This window comes from Eucalyptus grandis, chromosome 6 (genome assembly GCF_016545825.1).
Source record: "Eucalyptus grandis isolate ANBG69807.140 chromosome 6, ASM1654582v1, whole genome shotgun sequence".
NCBI classification, from domain to species: Eukaryota; Viridiplantae; Streptophyta; class Magnoliopsida; order Myrtales; family Myrtaceae; genus Eucalyptus; species Eucalyptus grandis.
The window spans coordinates 10,835,086-10,855,020 of record NC_052617.1 but is presented as its reverse complement, the minus strand read 5'-3'; the positions used below and the strand labels follow the sequence as shown (position 1 = coordinate 10,855,020).

General features: G+C 37.9%; 3 protein-coding genes across 4 annotated transcripts; 1 reads left to right on the top strand and 2 right to left on the bottom strand.

The window, feature by feature from the left end:
- Positions 1-264: 264 nt before the first annotated feature.
- LOC104448342 (GTPase-activating protein gyp7) lies at positions 265-8,456 on the bottom strand. Its single transcript, XM_010062123.3, has 11 exons — positions 7,942-8,456; positions 6,957-7,052; positions 6,271-6,374; positions 4,575-4,900; positions 4,026-4,148; positions 3,259-3,347; positions 2,287-2,392; positions 1,839-1,936; positions 1,486-1,746; positions 959-1,042; positions 265-591 (listed from the first exon to the last, which is right to left on the bottom strand). The coding sequence occupies exons 1-11, from the start codon at positions 8,029-8,031 to the stop codon at positions 577-579; spliced, it is 1,392 nt and encodes a 463-aa protein (XP_010060425.2). The 5' UTR covers positions 8,032-8,456; the 3' UTR covers positions 265-576.
- Positions 8,457-9,978: 1,522 nt separating this feature from the next.
- Positions 9,979-14,704, top strand: LOC104448341 (electron transfer flavoprotein subunit alpha, mitochondrial). 2 transcript variants are annotated; one of them, XM_010062121.3, is made up of 8 exons: positions 9,979-10,225; positions 11,417-11,599; positions 11,948-12,159; positions 12,475-12,638; positions 12,889-13,050; positions 13,369-13,421; positions 13,940-14,080; positions 14,411-14,704. In XM_010062121.3, exons 1-8 carry the CDS (start codon positions 10,133-10,135, stop codon positions 14,486-14,488), a joined length of 1,086 nt encoding a protein of 361 aa, XP_010060423.2. In that variant the 5' UTR covers positions 9,979-10,132; the 3' UTR covers positions 14,489-14,704. The 2 variants fall into 2 exon arrangements, with proteins under 2 accessions (XP_010060423.2, XP_010060424.2); XM_010062122.3 differs by having other exon boundaries at positions 9,981-10,225; positions 12,892-13,050; positions 14,411-14,689.
- Positions 14,705-17,071: 2,367 nt separating this feature from the next.
- LOC104448340 (vascular-related unknown protein 4) lies at positions 17,072-17,995 on the bottom strand. The gene is made up of 3 exons (XM_010062120.3): positions 17,624-17,995; positions 17,444-17,506; positions 17,072-17,330 (listed from the first exon to the last, which is right to left on the bottom strand). Exons 1-3 carry the CDS (start codon positions 17,936-17,938, stop codon positions 17,190-17,192), a joined length of 519 nt encoding a protein of 172 aa, XP_010060422.2. The 5' UTR covers positions 17,939-17,995; the 3' UTR covers positions 17,072-17,189.
- Between the last annotated feature and the right edge of the window lie 1,940 nt (positions 17,996-19,935).

The window sequence follows — 19,935 nt, the reverse complement described above, 5'->3', positions numbered from 1 at the left end:
CAACGCAATCCGTGACCTCCCTCTCTCTCTCCAACAATACCATGCAAGTAATTCTTGAGTACATTGGAGATTAATCGATTAAGTCTTTAATGTTCTCTCTCTACTGGTTATAACATCTTCGGTTTCGTTTGTTAAAACCCATCAAGAGACGTTGAGAATCCATTTTCGATGGGGTTAATCAAACATCTATTTAGTATTGATATTCGAAACCTAACAGATGGTTCGGCAGCTGTATGAATGCCATTTGCGATTTTAAGATACATGGATCGAAGGTGCACAAAATTATTTGCATTAATGTGATTCTCGTACAACCAATCCTCTGAATTTTGTATTTGCATAACGCGATTCCAATTACAAACGAATTATGTGAATGACCACCTTGGTGGCCTCATGGAAAAAATTTCTTTGAATAAAATTTCATCTTGATCGTAGCTTCTTCTGCGGACTCTCTCTTCACTGGAAACATCTGCAGTAGTCTGCACTTTACACGACCAAGCTCTCATGTTCTCGTGTCCAATCAATGTACAGATTTACGTTATTTGTGGACAAAGGCGAGGAAAACTGTATTAAGAGTCACTATGGCTTCTTAGCCTGCAGAAACATGGAACCCAAATGAGCAAAGCTAAGATGAAATGCAGCTAAACAATAAATCTCAGGATATGGGTGAGAGGACAAAAACATCGCAGCGATCAAGCTCATCGAGCAAGCAAGTCCCCTTAGGACTGATCAGTCATTCGTTCATGGAACAGCAGACTGCATGACTCTTATGAGTTGCCAAAATCAAATCGATGCTAATTTTGGTCAGAAATTTAATGTCTCAAATGTAGCCATAAAAATAGTACTCTGCGGATGAGGCAAAAAGAAGTCTGGATCCTCTTCCCAGCTTGATTACATCCTTTCAACTTAACGTTTCAAACTAAAGCAAGTATTAAAGAAGAAAGAGTAGATAAGATGGTACCTTTCTTAAATACTTCTTGTGTATTTTCATAGCTCCGCTGCACGCCTTCTTGGCATCTATGTTACCAGTAACATCATTTAGTATCTGAAAAGGGTCAAAAAGAAGTTGAACATCAATTCAACCAAAGTCAAAAGAAAAGCATTCAATTTATAAAGCAATATATAGACACGACTATGAAGGCCTCTTTAGGAAAAGGAAAAACAGAGAAAAGCAAGAAAATCATATCGCCAGGCTAGTGCTTGCAGTCTTGCATTACAGATCAATCAGATAATAGTATTCTTTGAAATTTCAGTAGTGAAAAAACTATGAGCACTGAAGGATGATTCTTGCAGTAAACATAGTCTTTTTTTTTCCCCCAACTTAGTGAACATAAAGTTTCAAATATGCCATCGCAGTGGCATAATACTCCCTTCTTTACCCTACTTTGCAAAGCATCATCCCACTTTCTCCAAGAAGCACATAAGCAACATTCAATTTTCCCCATCTTAATGGAAAATAGAAGCGAAATTTGAAACTTCTCAGACTACCTTAACAACATCATCTAGGCCCCGAGCTTCTTGCAATAGTTTTGAGCTCTTATCTTTTAAGACACTGGCAACCAAGAACAAAGATATAGGCAGAGGCGCTTCAGAACTCTTCGCTCCATTTCTCATGTTTTCCCTCTCAAACTTCCCACACTGTCGTATCGACTTGACCTTTCCTTTAGATCCTTCAGCCTTTTCATTAGCTGCTTCAGGATCTTCATACAGAAAGAACAAGTCTGGGTCATATTCCAGGGCCCACATCATCTGTCATATGCAATTGTTACTTAGTCTCAGGAAATCCTAAGCAATTGGTGGACATTTTCGCATCAGAAACCTGTAAGGATACTTAAGCATACCTCCCAAAGATATAGAGAGTCACAAAACGAGAACTCCCGACGGAACAAAACCATAAGCATGCGGAATGCGAAAAGATAGTCACCTCCACCAAGTGTTTCTGTGCTCAAACATGAAAAGGTATTCTTTGAGCATCATATAAAGAAAGGATCTGAGTATAATACGGGTAAAAATATAATATATATATATTCACGGACTTCTAAACAACAGAGTTACAAACTACCCATTTCCAAATGGTTGAACTAGCATAATTAATTATCAGACACTAGACTGACTAATTTTTATTATTTTCTGTGGAAGACGTGAATAATAAACACAGGATGCAGCAGCTGACAGAATAGCAGGCAGAGATATTGTGGCCGACATATATAATTTGATTTTTCGCTTGCAGAAGCACTTCAAGTTACGATTTCGATTATTACAAGGAAGAAGAATAAATAGGAGTAATACCTAAATGTTGATGAAGTTTTGGATCAATAATCTGGGTTATTGCAGCTAAATTATGTAGCTGTGCTTCCACTCCAACAGATCTTTCAGTGCATCTGAAATTTCCTCGCTTCAAAACCAGCAAATGTAATCCTTGAGAGAAAAAAAAAAGGAAAAAAAAAAAGATATGGAGAAGAAACAAAAATTTGCCATCCATGTCGATAGAGCAGAATATTTAAATGAAATATCAATGCCTCCTCAAGAAGCAACGCATGCTGCACAGGAAACAAGACAGATCACAAGCTACAGCAGATGGTTGAACACTTACATCCTTGAGAAATAACACTTAAAAATAAAAACAGAAAGCAGAAAGCAGCTTGATTGTAATGATATCAATGGCTTGTGATGAGTAATTTTTCCCACTGTGACCCTCCAGTGAGAGGAAGCCTTTGTCTTTATTGATGTAGGTTCGGTGATTCAAGGAGCTGGATACCCACCAGAATTAATGATGCTACATCAATTTTCTTAACACAGCCTCATTCAAGTACTAAAACAATCTTCAAGGATGGCACAGATTCATTGAAAGTTTTGGAATTCCCCCCCCCCCTCCCCCCCCCCAAAAAAAAAAAAATTATTTTCACTTCGAATTCAATGCCCATAAATACAACTAAAAGAAAAAGGAGATGGTCACTTTTCATTAAAGAAAGTAAGTCCAGCATAAGGATTTTAGGAAAAATTAAAAGCTGATATTTTATTAGTTTGGATTCATTCATGACAAAAAATGCAAGCAGCACAAAAGGTCCATTGCAAATCATCTTTCACAGAATGCTTTATAGGACAAAGGAAAGATAATTTCATACTGAAAGAAACCACAATCTTCACAAACAGAGCATTTAGGAACCATTTCAGCTCTTCACAAGTAATCCAGTCGTATCACACAAAATATCAATCAGTAGCCTGTCCATAAACTTCCAAAGCCATTAACAAATAACATACCAGTCTGCGCATCAAGCGTTCAAAGCACCAAAATGCATCAGCTTCATCATTAAGAAGAATTATCATAGGGGAACAGAGATCGCTCATTCCTGTTCAGAATTTTCATCATATTCAAAATTTCAGTGTACTATAATACCAACAGGAATTTCAAACTATGTATTGTATGGTGGAATGAACTATACATCAATCCTTCAAGAAAACAGACCGAACAAACCAAAAACATCCAAAACAACAGCTTTGTAAAAGTAATCAGCCATTGATGTTTGAACAGCTGAATCACACATATTTCAAGATGCTCTTGTGTTTGATGGCTAAGAAGTGTTTTTTCGTGTCAATTGTGGAAGTGCCTATCCAATAGTTTTCTGCACCTTTCTCAGGCTAATTACAAAGTCGAGATAAACTTCTTTCATCCATTCCATCCATATATCTTGGCAAAAATAAAAAATTTCCATCCATATTCTTCGATTTAAACATGTGAAGTCGTGATTCTTTAAGTCGCACCAGATACAATCAAAACCCATGACTGCTAATTGATATTCCTCTCAATTAATGCAGAGAAACTCTGGTATGACACAACACCCCAACAAAAAAAGTTTAAATTCTTTGAAGTACAAGGAAAATGCCCTTCAAGAACCATACCATACTTAAAAATTGGTTTTTCTTGCAGAAGCAAAAACTGATTTTAAAGTACTATTTAGCACTGAAACCTAATCAACTTGCGCAGCTCTGTGTTTTCCAATAAGGAAGTATAAAGTAAAATTCACTACCTTGACAGTAGCCAACATCTTTATCTATCCATGCATAAACAGCCAAAATATCCCAGAGTTTTGACAAGTTCTCTTGCTTTTCATAAAACACCAATGTCCTGTCTGTGCGAACGACGTCAAGACCTAGCATCACATTAAGCAGAATACGTCAAAACTGCTGAAAATGACAAAAGAACTCATAAGCATATGTACAATTCGCGAAACTCCAAATCTCAAAAAATGAGCTAAGACATGCATGCACATGCAAGGAAAAAACAACTAGAAGGACTTCATGCTTGAAAACATGCTCGGGGAATCCAAATCTAGATAAGAAATAATTGGGGTATCTCTCTGCTGTTTCAGAAAGCCTGATCATGCATTTATTTCTTGCCATAAACCATTTAAGAGGGATGACAGGATAAGCATCCTGGACCACCAAATAGAACAAGATGAGAAGCCATGTTCTCAGGAGTAGTGTTCCGGCATGGAAATGTCCATACAGCTTGTTGAAGAAGCAAATTAATGAAAGCAAACCAAAGCATCTGTTTAGATATCAAAGTTACTGCCCACCTATTTGATGTAGAGTGAGCTTCCACTGGATCTCTTTTTTGTCCACAGTAGCACGATTTGTTGGTTCCTTTACTCTTTCCAGAACCTCACAAGAGCTTGAAGTGGAACAAGCCTCAGTGTTGCCATTGGTTAGTTTGCCATTTGCAGCATCAACCTCACTTTTAGGAGGTAATCCAGAATACTTTTCTGGATTTATTTGTGAAAGCACAATAGGATCTTGAACTGGCTGACCATCTTCAGTTATTATAGGTGCAGTGACAAACCTACCACTCCCAACAACAGGGAACATTTGCTTACATTCTTCCTTCCACCGAGCATATTGATACCTGAAAGGCACAAAAGCCATGTTCCAAATTATATAGGAAATACCAGTTAGATGTTCTAAGTGACCCAAATGGGAAGAATTTTGACAATAGACCAAAGTGATAGCAAATAACGTTTGGCTGAACATAAGCACAAGGCAGCTTTCTATGGAATGTCTGGTGAGCAAAAATATTAGATAACAGACAAGCAAATAGTGTCAAAGCTTGGTATTCAGGGAAAATTATGACCAAACATTCGGATTGTTTAATTTTAGTCATCAAGAATGAACAGTAGTTTTGATTAGGAATATTCGTCTAGCATAGTATTTTATCATTTTTCCGGTATAGTATTTCATCTACTGTGGTTCCAACATCCTAACCTATTAGTGCAAGTGGCCTTTTCTGAGATTTTCCTACCCATCTGTGGAACAGAAGATCAACATGGTGGAATAGATCCCAGACTCAATTTGTACCCTATTATATTACTACTAGTAACTTTAGATTTTTATCAATCTCTCCATGAAATTTAGGTACTCATAAATCTGTCTGCCTGCTATAAAGTGGCAACTGAAACTGAGTTTAAGCAAAGTGGAGAAAGAAAGAGAGGACTTATGTGCAATAACTTATCCAATCAACAGAACAAGCAGAGATCCATGAATTGATCCCATGACGCAATCTGGGTTCCTTATGTTTCTGTTAATATTCTTTCTATGGAGGGAACATTTATCTAAGTGTTGACTGAATTGATCATCAATTTGTCTACTGAATATCATGTGTTGCAGCTTAAAGAAAAGCAAATAAAGCTATGCCTATGACTTGTGCAATGTATTTATCAGTACTTCTAGTACCTAAAGGCCCATGGATTACAGAGTATCCAATTCTTTGAAAAATAGCCAGTGTGCCAAATGCATCTTAGAGGGTAAGCATGAGAGAACATCATACACGTAAAAGAGGATACAACTATGCATTTAAATTGTCTAGAAATAATTTAAGCTCAACACAACTAATAAATATCTGCTAAAAATGCAACAGAAGGTACAAATTGAATCTTATGCAGTAAAAGTCCACAAGAATATAACTTTCTAAAAAATATCAACAGTCACCATACAATCTATATTGTTCTATAAGTAAGATAGCCCTACAAATATTCACACACTTCAATATTCATTATTATAAAAATTAAGGTAGGTACCCCTCAAACAATTTAAATGAGCCAGAAGATGCTTCCCACTTAGTTTTCAAAAATTTGATAATCTAACAATACCTCTCACTCTATAGTTGATCATTCCATTCTATTAGGTCAATACATAGATTTCACACTGCATGGAGTTGAGATACAAAATTAGTGATTAATTGTTTACATTGCAAACTTAACTTAGTTGAAAAGAAATTACCTGCGACGTTGCCTTATCTGCTCTCTTTCATCAAATGTGCTCTTGGGATCATAACAGCCAAGTAAAAATTCCCAGACTTCTCCTCTAATGGATGGATGAACACCCTAGGTAGGCACAAGGATGAGAAAAAGGAGTAAAGAGATAAAGAACTTGATTTTCAACTTACCACAGAGAAACAATTACAGTAATCTACATAATGGCCCGAAGTATAACAGAAGGGAGAAAAATGAGAAACCAAAATGAATAAATAGAAAGTTGAATGTTCCATAGAGCTCAGATTAAATACTGATAGTGGCCACATGAAGTATGTTATATGTCACTAACACCTTTACAAATAATAGCATTAATCAGAAAAAGAGTATGCACAAATCTCATGATTTAGGTCACTGATACAGTGAATGTGGTTCTAGCATAAATCTACATCACTAGTACAGCACAAAGCAACTTCAAATGATGGTTACACGTGTTAATGATTATCTGGAAATAATCATGTGCAATGAAGAAACTACGAGGTTAAACTACTTGTAGGAAAATAATGTCAAAAATGCAACCGATTGGGACACAACCGCTATCAACAACACTCAGATCTTCACATTGATAATACTAAAGCCAGTAATATCCAACTGATGCTTCACAAACTATGAAAAAAACACAAAGTAATGCAGAAGTTCGTAAAATGCGCTTACCCCACGTTGTATTCGCCTTAGAATTTTGCTTATATCCAGGTAACCTTCTGGGGTGAACGTAGCATGCCATTTCCTAGCACTTAAAGTTTTCCCAGCCTGAAGAATTAAGGAACAGAGACCATCAGTCATTGCGTTGCCTGGTTGTTGCTTGTTGAATCAAACATTCACTTTCCATAAGGCAAAAAAATTTGACGAGCAATTACACAAGTTCAGATTTAAGAACCATTCCAAAACCTTGGAAAATGATCAGAAAGTAAGTCGCACGAGCGTTAGAACTTTTCAAGAGATTCCCATTTTGAAAAGTACAAAACAATTGAGGGGAAAATGACCTGGTTATGGAGAAGTTTACTCGGAAAGTTTTACTAGAATTGGAAAAAGAGAGGAAAGGCCAAAAAACCATCCTGCACACGCAAAATAAAGTATGTGCAGCCACATTTCTCCAGAAATGCCCATCTATGATGGCAAGGGCGTCCATGCCACGCTCACACCCCCCTCAATTCCTTTAATACCCAATAATTTCCATAATGGATTAAGACTAAGGTTGCTAATGATGATGAGAATTTCTGGTGGCCATGTTCAGCTCAATTATCTCAACGCCATAATTCTATCAATTGTTACCTCATCTCACAGGAACCTCTAGCGTTATGCTTGGAACTATTCACCAAAACCACTGGAATGTATTACCTTAGCCTCCAAAACCAGATATGGGCAATCAACCTCCTAGATTACGTACTCAATGTCCCGTGTCATTTCTTAGCCAAACTAAAAAGCCACACTTTCGAGTACTTTATATCAGAATCAATTGAAATAGGATCGACCCCATTAAGCATTTTTATCCTAAACCAATCAGAACGCCTTTTTGTCTTCACAATAAGCTACTTGGATCAAAAGTGGACCAAACACATCACGCAAAAATTTCATACGTTCCAAGGCAAATCGCGAATAGCGATTCGACTAAATTGGGAGCTTCAAAGGAGAAACGCACCTTGATCCTGAAACGGGACTTGGGAACATCCGTGCACTCGGGCCGAACCTCGTAGAACGAATCGGCAGGAGCTCCAGGATCCCTCCACATTCTTGAAACGCCAAATCGGGCTCTCCCTCTCTCTCCCTTTATTTGCTAATATCACAAGAACCCAGATCAAGAAAACCCTCAAAAGCACTCCGCAACCGAACCCCTTTGAACGAATCAATCAGTCAATCAAAGCTGGAAAATTCAACCCGCCAGAGGGACGATGGATCGAAGGGGGACCCAGAGAAGATGCTGTCACAAGACCAAGTTTTGGGGACAACTTCCAGATGGGTAAAGAGAAATTAATGGATAAAATAAATCGGGAAAAAGGTCAGTCAAAGAAAGCTCCCTCTCTCTTTATTTTAGGACCGCTGGTCGTCCTGTTCCGGGTGCTTTTTCATTGCTGGAGGGTTGGTCGAATTGACTAGGCTGTCGTGCTGTCGTGGAAGGTCGTGGTGGTGGGTACTCCGCCGTGTCCGACGTGCGAGACCACGTTACGCAATGGTTGAATTATTCTCTCTTTTTTCATCGGGGCGAAAGTTCGTTTGATGTGTTGATGTTGTCGTTTTATCATTCGGAGATTCTTTTTTGCCCACTTCTTCTGGTGGGTATGTGGTGTTTCGTCAATCGAGGCTAACGATATGTTGCGTGTAGCGCAACTCAATTGAGTTAAAGCAGAGGAAGCCAAAAGGTCTTTTCCCATCGTTTTCTCAAACTTTCAGCCATGAGAAAAGGTTTTGAGTTCATCTCACCCTTCCCTCTCCCTTTCCTTGATTTTGTTTGCAGTTTAATATTCTTTTCTTACTTTTTTTCTCTCGATTTAAATTTGGGAGTTCTCTTTTCCCATTCAAGATCTAATTTTAAATTTGGATGTTATTCTCTCTCTATCTAGATTTGGAAGATTAATAGATATACTTTGAGATTCAATGCTCTTTTGCTCTATTCGTGTAGAGATTCTCTACCTCTATCTCCAATCTTAATGATGATCACAAGAATTTTGACATCTCATTAAATTACAAAATTTGTTCATCCACATGTTAGATTTGTGTTTATTTATTTCCGTACAATGATGGTATAAAGGAAGTCAAATTTAGGTGCACACCACTAAAAAGCAACATCGTAATTGTTAAAGAATGAATTTTTGGTATGTGCTCGTTTCTAACAAAGACATAAGATCCAATGATTGACCGTTCATATGAAACGGGTTGTACTTAACTTTGCAATTACTCCATCAATTTTTCTTGTGTTATGGATTTGGCTTTAGTTTTCAGTATTCAAACTCTATTTTGATTTACTTTGTCATGAAGACTATCTTTTAAGTGATGAATACAATTTTTCTCCCCCCCCCAAAAAAAAAAAAAAGAATAGAATTTAGCACAATTCTAATGTGCCTTGCCAATTTAAATAGATTTCAATTCATGGAAGCTGAAACACCTGAAATTTTTTAACTAAGATGATAGAAAGTTACTAATCATTAAATTGGAATATGAGTTACTTTCATAATTGATTAAGTTACTAAGTAACGTGGACAATTTACCTCTTAAGGAAGGTTTTTTTTTTTTTTGGTCGGTACTTCTTAGGGAAGGTTATTAAGGATATTGGAAGTGCATTGTTGTGTCCAGAGGGAGAGAGAATTAAAAAGGGGAAATATCAAAAAAGGGAAAGAGCAAGAGAAAATAAAATTAGACCATTTAAATGTTTTTTATTTGGATATGCAAGCCTCAAATCAATTTCCCTTTTTCTTCTTTTATATTATACCTAATTGATAAAAGGGCATTTGAATAAAAGAAAAATGATACAAATAATTCCCATTTTTTATCTAATGTATAATATTGTGCTTGAATTTTTAATTTTTTCAATATGGTCATTGAACATTAATCTAGCAATTAGAATCAAGGGACGTCTAGCATATTGGATCAAAATTCAAGGACGGCACTATATAAATAAAAAATTATGAATTATACTTTACATTAAAGTTAAAATTTGACTATTTGTACTGTCAGTTCTTAAACAAATAATTGCCAAGGGATCCATGCGGCACTCCTACTCATTATCATCCGAGAGGACGATGGTGCAACATAGGATTTGGGATTGATCGATAAAGAAGGGGTTCTCCACTTTGACCCGAAATCAAGAATCCAGTGAAGTGTCGGAGGAGGGGAAAATGGCGACCCGTGCGCTGATCGGAGCTCGCAGCAGAGCCACCTTTCGATTGCCTGCATCCCGATTCCTGTCCATCGGTCCCATTTCGAGATTTGTATGTTCGTCTGATCTAATTTTGTGACCTTCTTATTGAATCAATCAATCTATATGCTTGTCGTTGGCTATTGTTTCGTTGGAACTTTGTGAGTTTATAGGTAAATGGGTCAGAGTGGGGTGCTTTGCAAGTGTTTGATGAATTACCCAGTTCGTGGGGGGACTTAAGAGTCAATCAGTCAATATGCTTGTTGTTGGTCTTCTTTCGTTAGAATTTGGTGTAATCTTGATCAAGAAACGGAGATGGTCTTTATGAGTTTATAGGTAAAGGGGTTAGAATGGGGTGTTTGATGAATGACCCAGTTCGTGGGGGGACTCAAGAATCAATAAGTCTATATGCTTGTCGTTGCTCCTGTTTCGTTGGAATTTGGTGTAATCTTGATCAAGAAACGGAGATGAACTTTGTGAGTTTAGATGGGTCAGAAAGGGGTGCTTTGCACTTTACCAAAAAAAAAAAAAGGGGTGCTTTGCAGGTGTTTGATGAATGACCCAGTTCATGGGGGGACTCAAGAATCAATCAGTCTATATGTTTGTTGTTGCTCTTGTTGCGTTAGAATTTGATGTGATCTTGATGAAGAAACGGATATGATTTTTGTGAGTTTACTGGTAGATGGGTCAGAATGGGGTGCTTTGCAGGTGTTTGATGAATGGCCCATTTTGTGGGGGACTCAAGAATCAATCAGTCTATATGCTTGTCGTTGCTCTTGTTTCGTTAGAATTTGGTGTAATCTTGATCAAGAAACGGAAATGGTCTTTGTGAGTTTGTAGGCAAATGGGTCAGAAGAGGGTGCTTTGCAAGTGTTTGATGAATGACCCAATTCGCGGGGAACTCAAGAATCAATTAGTCTATATGCTTGTTGTCGCTCTTGTTTCATTGGAATTTGGTGTAATGTTGATCAAAAAATGGAGATGGTCTTTGTGAGTTTGTAGGTAAATGGGTCAGAATAGGGTGCTTTGCAGATGTTTGATGAATGACCCAGTTCTCCAATTTGCAAATAGACATGCAATTTTAGACCTTTTTTATGCTGCAGTTGAACTATTGCTGTTGCCGAATCGTAATGCATGGATGACTGAAGATGATTGCTGTAGTTAAGCTCTTAAAAGTTGTCTCTCTTTTTCCCCCCTGCAAGCACTTGCCAAACATTGGAAGAATTTATCGATTTTCCATTGGATTTTTTCTTATGGAAATCAGGCGAGCGCGTTGGTTATAGCCGAACATGAAGGCGGTTCTATCAAGGCACCATCGCTGAGTGCAGTCGAGGCGGCAAAGTCTCTGGACAAGGACAATTCGATTTCGATGCTGTTGGCTGGCTCAGGTCCTTCCCTACAAGAAGCAGCTGCCTATGCTGCCTCATGTCATCCTTCGGTTTCTAAGGTGGTACCTACTTTTCTTTTTTTCTTGTTTCTCTCTTCATTGATTGTGCATACAAAAAGAGATAAAAATGTCCGTCTTTCATGAATCTTGCTTCTCTGAATTTTACTCTGACTGAATATGGATAAATCTATCATTATCTTTGGCACTATCCATTGTTGGATAATTCTGCAGTCATAACCCATTTAATCATCTTTACCATGTTCTCCATGGCGAAGAAGCTAAGAAAAATTAACTGCCTATACTGATATAACAGTAGTTTAACTTTGCATCTGTGCTTCTTGTGCTACAGGACTATCTAAAGATATCAACTAATTATCTGATGATTGCATGGTGATTTCTGCTCTGTAGGTACTTGTTGCTGATTCAGATAGATTTATGCATCCTCTTGCAGAACCTTGGGCAAGACTGATCCAGCTAGTTCAGCAGAGGGAGAATTTCTCACATATTGTTGCTGCCTCTGGTTCATTTGGCAAGAATATACTCCCTCGAGCTGCTGCCCTCTTAGATGTGTCTCCAGTGACTGATGTTATAGAAATTTCAGAATCAACAAAATTTGTTAGGTAATATGGAGTTCCTGATATATTGGAAAAAGCTTCATCTTTTTGTGTGTAATTCTGGACGTTTATTTATTCCATCCTTGAAAGCCCATTGATGGACTTAATTGTGTCAGTCTCCTTACATGCTAAAGATATTGCTGCAGTCAAATTGGTCGATGATCATAAGTTCATAAAAGCATAATATGCATCAATTGCTTAGTGACAGTGATACATCATTCCCTATATCACATTTTTTATTCTTTTGAGATCCAATACAATGATAAAGATGCTGGTTTACTGCTGGTGTTTATCTAATGCTGTCTTATTTCTACACGGCAGGCCCATTTATGCTGGAAATGCACTCTGCACAGTTCGATATACTGGTGCTCACCCTTGTATGTTGACCATCAGATCCACATCATTTCAGGCGCAACCTGATTCCACAGATTCAAAGGCTCACAAGGCTCCTATTTCTCAGGTGGATCTCTCAACCTTTGAGGAAGGTCTGTTTGCCTTTTCTACTGCATAGGCATAAGCTCCCTTAATTGATAGGATCTATTCAATCTTGACCGATACAGTTATATCCCTAAAAAATGAACAGAAATCTTCAGTACTCTTTATATTTCTGCATTGCGGTTGTTCACTGTATACAGCAGTGCCTTTTTTAACTTGAAGTATGCATCTCATGGGAGATATAAAGACATATGATATTTAATAAACAGAGAAGAAGGGCTTACTTCATACTCTTTTTAGCAGATACAATTGGTAAATCTCAATATGTGAAACTGACATCCCAAGAGAGTGAACGCCCTGATCTTGGTAATGCACGGATTGTGGTCACTGGTGGTCGAGGACTGAAAAGTGCTGAAAACTTCAAAATGTTAGAGAAGCTAGCAGAAAAGCTTGGTGCAGCAGGTTGGTCCAAAATTTATGTTTTTCTTTTTAAGACTAATGTTTTTTCATCACTGCATTGCAACTTCTTCCATCCCACTATCCTCTCAAAAGTTAAAGCTGAGAACTTTCCTTTTTTCATCTATAGAAATTAGAGTTATTTTATGCCCTCAGAATAATTTGCAATATGGCATGTCCCATAATGGTTTCCAGCCATGCCTTTGAAGTGATATGTTCATGGTGTGGGACATGATGCTGCTCACCACTTTTTTTTGTGAATAACTTGAGTTTGTATCCTTATGAAAAGGGCTTGGTTACATTGATGCATTTTTGCCTTTTTAGTGGGTGCCACACGTGCTGCTGTTGATGCGGGGTTTGTTCCAAATGACCTCCAGGTAACATCTCTAGTCATCCTTGCTAGGTTGGTTTGGGATTTGAACTTTTTATCACTGCATGGCATCCATGAAAATCCATTTGATCTCTACCTGACTGTTGTTTTAGCTTGTCTCTGAGACTATGATCCCATTTTAAATCTTGATACTGTATAACGCAGCCAACCATCTTGTCTAAGTACAAATCTTAAAAGAAATAGGTGGAAGTCATGTATCAATTTTTAAGTGCTACACAGTGCAATGACAATGTTGCAGGTTATTAGTTTTCTCTGCTCACTTTTCTGTTCACTGCATCAAATTCATGCTTAATCTAAAAGTACTTTTTTTTTTGGGAATAAATTCTAAAAACACTTCACGCATCACCATTTAGTGTCACATTTTGCTTATTACATGGAAAAGTAAATTTCAGGTTGGTCATTTTCAGCGTACTGCTAAATGATGCAGCTGTAGCCTGTAGCAGGTTGGGTAAGGATTACATTATCTGGGGAATGGCCTTACATTATGACTGACTTTGCTCTCAGGTTGGTCAAACTGGAAAAATTGTTGCCCCAGAATTATACCTGGCTTTTGGAGTTTCTGGAGCCATCCAACACCTTGCTGGCATGAGAGATTCCAAGGTCATAGTCGCTGTAAATAAAGATGCAGATGCTCCTATTTTTCAGGTGAAATATCTCTCTCTCTCTCTCTCTCTCTCTCTCTCTCTAGGGTACCTAATTGACACAGAATTCAAGGATTCTTGCTGTGGATTTACCCTGAATGCAAATAGTTATAAATCCTCTTGATTGAAGGATGGATATCATTTCTACGACCGATATTTTAGAGGAACTCCTTTTCAGCATGACATTTTTATTCAACAGAATTCTTGTGAATAGCTAACACTGAAAAAGTAAATTTGCTCATTATGCTAGTAAAACTCATTTATCCTTTCTCGACTTCCTGGAGAAGCAACTTCTTTTCAAACATCCTATGCTTAACTGGATGATGAACCGCAGGTAGCTGATTATGGGCTTGTTGGCGATCTTTTCGAGGTTATACCGGAGTTGCTAGAGAAGCTTCCTGAGAAGAATTAGACCATTGTAATGGAGTAATAATGAAAAAATGGGATGTCATGTAAAAGTTTAAATTTCAAAAAGTTCATTGGAATAAAGTGAAGACCTGTCTCCCTGCAAATTATTCAGCTTCTCTGCATTTCATTTCAGTACAGTTGAAATGTTTTCAAAATGTTCTTAAATGTTTTAGCATAAGACGATGGTTCAGCAAAATTTGAAAAATGTCATTGTGGGAAACATCTGTTCCTTGACCCTCGCTCGTCACACAGTCCAAAGTGAGTACACCGAAGCTCATATGCGTTTTTTGGAGCTCAATTGTGTTTCGAAGTAACTGCATTCCGGTCATCAAATGTGCTACTTCAATCCATTGCTCAAATATCATCATCCACATGCTAGCGATCACCACCGACGCCATCGCCATCAACTCTAGCACTGTGTTTTGACCGCTAGCACCATCATCGATCGAATCCGGCACTCTTCCCTCCAGCAACCACCTTAGTTTGGTGTGCCAGTCGGTCAAACTGAACCCCTTAGTAAATTCCATTGGAAGAGAAACATACTGTGCACCCCCAAATTGGAATGTGGTTTCCAAAATTGTTACCAACGTATGAAAAGAACTATCTTGATATTCTTTTTTGGATACATCATCTATCCAGAAAACCAGACAATCCAAGTGATCTAATTTGCCTTATACATTACTTTGGAGGAGCTGGTGATGCGACAACACATCTTTATCAATCATAGGGATGGATTTAGAGAAACGTCCCTTGACACTGAATAGGAACCAAGATACTTCCTTTCAAAACAAATTATTCTTGAGCGCCATATGTTTGGAATATAACGGTGGCTAGCTGTCCCTAAGAACTAGTTTATAGGTTGTGGTGGTTGTGCCAGTAGATAACATCCTCTCTATCCACTATGGCACGCTATCGTTCGGAATCAGAACGTTTCTTGTGTGTTGCAATGATTCTGCCTTGTGCGGGAGAGATGAATACATATGGCGACAACGGCTTTGTTGCATTTCATGCAGAATATATGCAGCTGGCATTTAGGTTCGCACAACACCCTTCCTTCTAACTTCCATAATAATTGAGTTCGGTGACTCATTACTAAATAATTTTATCAAATGGGCTCCTCATATATTTAAATTATATTACGAAGTACATCAGAATATGGGGCAGCGGTTCAGCTCCCTTATCAGCTTTGCATGTAAGTTGAGTTCTTTTCGTGCTCTTAGATATAATCAAACTTGTAGACCGAGTACAATAACCCGACGAATGATCATGCAATAGTCACACGCATGCTTAACGGCCTCCTCGCACTTTTGTGCTTTTGAAGTGTGTGCCATTATTTGACTTTTTGCCTCTTGCTAGCATTCATGGTGTTAATAAGGGACTTCAGGTTAATTCATAATGTTGGAGCAGGTTTTTATCAAGAAGGTAACAAAACATGGTAATATCTCCTCATCCAATATTTGCAGCTTATCATCATTTCGGTATCTTTGTTAAAACATCTAATTAATCAATGTAGAAGAGTACTTCACATTCAGGAAAATCCCTGTGGAGTCATTTATTTGGTTTGCGGATGAGAGTAGGCCGAATAAGCCCTTGCTTACAAAGGCCTACCATCCGCGAGGGTTCCTCGCCTGACAGATGGCGGACTGAGAGGGGCCGGTGGTGGTGGTCGCCCTGTGATTATTACATGTGCGCTAAAATTTATCTTTTCTTTTTAGTAAGGAAAATGTCAACATAGTTTCTCATCCCAGCCCTCTCTTAACTCTAAATCCTGCATCCTCCTAGCTCTATACACATATTCTCTCATAAACCTCTAAAATAATCGTTCTCATTTGCTGTACGTAGATCGGTCCGGTTTAGCTTTTATTCCAGAGGAATCAGAATTTACAATGCTTAGGTATTGTGGAACGCATTAGAAGAGTCCTACAAGCATCTATGCTGCTAAGTTCTAACTGCAGCACAACAAATTAGGTTGAATTTGCTGAGAAAAACGAGGAACGCAAGGGTGATGAAGTCAAAGCCCACAAGGTCCCTAAGGACGAGAAGTATTCAAAAGATTCGTTCGAGAAAGGCAACCTAGTGGTAAAAAAATTGTCAAGAAGATCATTATCAGGCTAAGCAACCCCTTGGGTGGTTAAGTGACAATGACAGAATTTGGTATATACCCCTCAATCAACTGAAACAATGACTTTATAGTACCACTTGCACTTTCAGCAGGAAAAGAAAACCTAAGATGTGATTCGAGATGAGATTGTTTGCCAGATAAAGCAACGAACTCCATCGAAGATCTGGCAAATTATTGCGAGGATAAATGATCGCCAGCAAGACTTCACAGCAAATCCTTGATAATATCAACCTACTTTTCTGAAGTAAAGTGAATGAGGTGAACCATTTGGAAGGATTTGCGTTACTTTTTTAGGTATACGGTACTGCCGGCTGATTTACATTAATTAATTTCCTTTTGCTTGCTTTGACGTATAGAGTGCAAAACCAAATGGTGTCACTGTATGGACAAGATATTGCATCAAATCGGTCCATCTTGGCTCACGCATGTATAAGACACCAAAAAGAAGGATATGTTCAATGCATCTTGAGAGGAATAAGAGGCTAAGGACCAGTATAACTCAGCATAATTCATATACATGACAGGCTATTGAACCACATGGCAATATATCATTTACAGCTATTTATGAATTGTGATAGTATCATCAATCTTGGTACTTCATCATGGACAACGGAACCAAGCAAAGACCTCTTTTCTTCAGCTCTGAGAAATTACCACCACCTCTTCCAACGAAGTCTAAATCAATACTAATCTTATCTCTTTGGCCTGAAGTAGTTGCATCATCCTGTCACATAGAAAAATTAGACCCTCGCGTGTTACGTGAGTTGAAGTGATTAAATCATTTACGCCGTCAAGAAACTATGAAAGCATAACAATGGAAAAAGCAGTGTGACTAACCTTAGATAACTTATCTTCTTCCTGTCCTGGGTAGGAATCCATTGTCTTTTGCTGGCCACGAACCTAGAAAATTGATTCATAAAACCCATACACCAGTGAAAAGGTATCCCTTCCATCATGACCATGTGACCGAAGTTCATGGGCGACAAAAATGAAATTTGGTTCATAAGGATCATCTACCTTAGGACTATTGACAGGAGAACTAGCCGTATCCTCTAGAGCATCATCGATCGGTCCTTTTCTCCTTTTCTTAAAGCTCAATCTCTTACAGCTTCTAGCCTGATCGATCTCGACAGACTTCTTCACGGCCGATGTAGCAGCGTCGGAGACTACTGAAGAACTATCATCATGACCCGTAGAGGAGTCGTTCTTTTCCTGGCCATTCATCAAGAAATCCACGAAGTATGGTGTCCAACTACTCTCTTGACCAGAGTCGCTGCTCCATCTCTCATTGCACGAAAAGTTTTCGCTCTGATAGTTCTTGGAATCACCCATTTGTGAAGAAGGAAGGAAGGAGGAGAGCAGAAGGAAAGTCGAAAAGCTGAAGCTCCATGAATCTAGTCGGCATGAGTTTTAAGTAGACAAACAAAGCACCTATAAATTAAAGAAAAATTATTTAAAAAAATTGAGAATATGACGTATATATTGGAGTGGACCCCATTGGAGGGTTGGGTAAGCAGAGAGAGAGAGAGAGAGAGAGAGAGAGAGAGGTTTTGACCTAATCAGTTGTCTGATTACACAGAATATACCTACACATCAAGAAGATTTTCTAGGCTTTGTAGGGGGAATAACATTCTCACTGAACTTTATCAGATTATTATTTAGTTTTCTTGGGCGGGCGGAGGACTTGTTCTTGGTCTCAAGTCTGTCCGCATCATCCCCAGCTAAATAAGACTTTTCGGTATTTAATGCTTCAACGTCACCATAAGCCGCTTAGTTTATTTCCATGAAAAAGTTCTGCAACCAAATTTGGCGTCATGATACAACAGGTATTTGAGAGAGTGACTTTTTTCTCTGATCATTGAGTTTCTGAAACTCAAAGCATTATGAACAGCCACAAGATGTGACCCTCGGATCATATAGCAGGACCAGTTTCAATGTTTTAAAAATATAGATAAACCTAATAATTGAGGATGCAGCAAATCTTAATCTTTTTTTTTTACCCTTTAAAACATTTCAACATATACTAAGGCAGCCGCCGTGTCTATATGCATCAGCAAATGAAATAATTAATGTAATGAAGCTGTTGGGACATTCTAATCAGAAAAAGATAGAGCTAATGACGTTGACTCTTTCTTGCCTTTGTTGTTCAATTGGCTTAAAGAAACTAATGAACTTCTTATTTCAAGGTTTCCAAGTGAAGACTGCAAAAACATTTTACAAAAATAAGAGCAACTTGTATGACATTTGAACTAACTTTACACGTCATCAGATGCCATATTATTAATTGTAAGTCCACTTGGATTATAGAAACACCAAGTCGATGTAGAACCAGTGAAATTATTTTACTAGATGGGGAAAGGCATGATTGTTGTTTAAGCAGTTGATTTTTAAAGCATAAATATGGAAGATACTGTCAAATATCTTATTAGAAAAACAATGTGTGAGAAGAGGGACTTTGAGAATTATATTTTCTTATTTCAACTATGTCTCTGCTTACCTCATTTCCAAACAGCAAAACTGGAGAAATAATCAAGCATGAGTATCTGGCCTTAGCTCAGATCAATCTCAACAACAATATAACTCATTTGCAGCTTAGAACCAAAAATGCAGGATATACAAGAAATTTATGAACATAGATAGAGAAGTTTGTTTTGATGTTTAATCGAGATTGTTATGAAGTTCATGAAAAAAAAAGAAGGAAAAAGTCTTCCATGTGAAGCACGAATTATCCAACATTGTCCCTGTTGAGGGAGTTCAGTGAATAGGACAATCAGTGAGGGGTCATGTCCATCCAGTCGTCCCTTCATCACTTCTCTTTTGCCTTCGTCTACACAGACATTTTTCTCCATTTGAACTGTCATCTTTTGTAGTTTTGTAACTTAGTCTACCACGTTTCTTAGCTACATTCTCTGAACCTTTTAATTGCCTAAGCCTCCATCCCCAAACTCCTATCTTGGACTAAAATACAAAACACGGAATCATTCTAAATCTAAGAATTCATTATGACCTCATATTGCCTTACGCATTTTTCAGATTGAGAGTTGCCTTAGATACTTTGTTATATGCCAATTATCAACTACCTTAACGCCAGGCTTAATATTAATTCCACATATTGCATCAAGTTGTTCCATTTAAGATTCAGACAAACAGCATGTTCTGCATAACTTATAGACATTTTTATACGGTGTTTTTGAAAGATGAAGAAGGTTGTTTAACAATCATGATTTAAGCATGTGATCATCGTTTTGGGATTGGAAAAAGGTTGTCTTCTCAAATCAATAATGATGGGAAGAGAAAAAACATGTATTTTTATTGAGTAACCCCCCTAA

What these genes read in the sequence shown, in the direction of transcription:
- LOC104448342 (XM_010062123.3), bottom strand. Translation starts at nt 8,031, where the DNA reads ATGTGGAGGGATCCTGGAGCTCCTGCCGATTCGTTCTACGAGGTTCGG. An exon ending in CAGATAAGGCAACGTCGCAG is followed by an intron (nt 4,901 to 6,270) that starts GTAATTTCTTTT and finishes TGTGCCTTTCAG; the next exon opens with GTATCAATATGCTCGGTGGA. An exon ending in ACTCTCTATATCTTTGGGAG is followed by an intron (nt 1,747 to 1,838) that starts GTATGCTTAAGT and finishes TGCATATGACAG; the next exon opens with ATGATGTGGGCCCTGGAATA.
- LOC104448341 (XM_010062121.3), top strand. Translation starts at nt 10,133, where the DNA reads ATGGCGACCCGTGCGCTGATCGGAGCTCGCAGCAGAGCCACCTTTCGA. An exon ending in GAATCAACAAAATTTGTTAG is followed by an intron (nt 12,160 to 12,474) that starts GTAATATGGAGT and finishes TCTACACGGCAG; the next exon opens with GCCCATTTATGCTGGAAATG. An exon ending in TCTCTCAACCTTTGAGGAAG is followed by an intron (nt 12,639 to 12,888) that starts GTCTGTTTGCCT and finishes TACTCTTTTTAG; the next exon opens with CAGATACAATTGGTAAATCT.
- LOC104448340 (XM_010062120.3), bottom strand. Translation starts at nt 17,938, where the DNA reads ATGGGTGATTCCAAGAACTATCAGAGCGAAAACTTTTCGTGCAATGAG. An exon ending in CTCCTGTCAATAGTCCTAAG is followed by an intron (nt 17,507 to 17,623) that starts GTAGATGATCCT and finishes TCAATTTTCTAG; the next exon opens with GTTCGTGGCCAGCAAAAGAC. An exon ending in AAGAAGATAAGTTATCTAAG is followed by an intron (nt 17,331 to 17,443) that starts GTTAGTCACACT and finishes TCTATGTGACAG; the next exon opens with GATGATGCAACTACTTCAGG.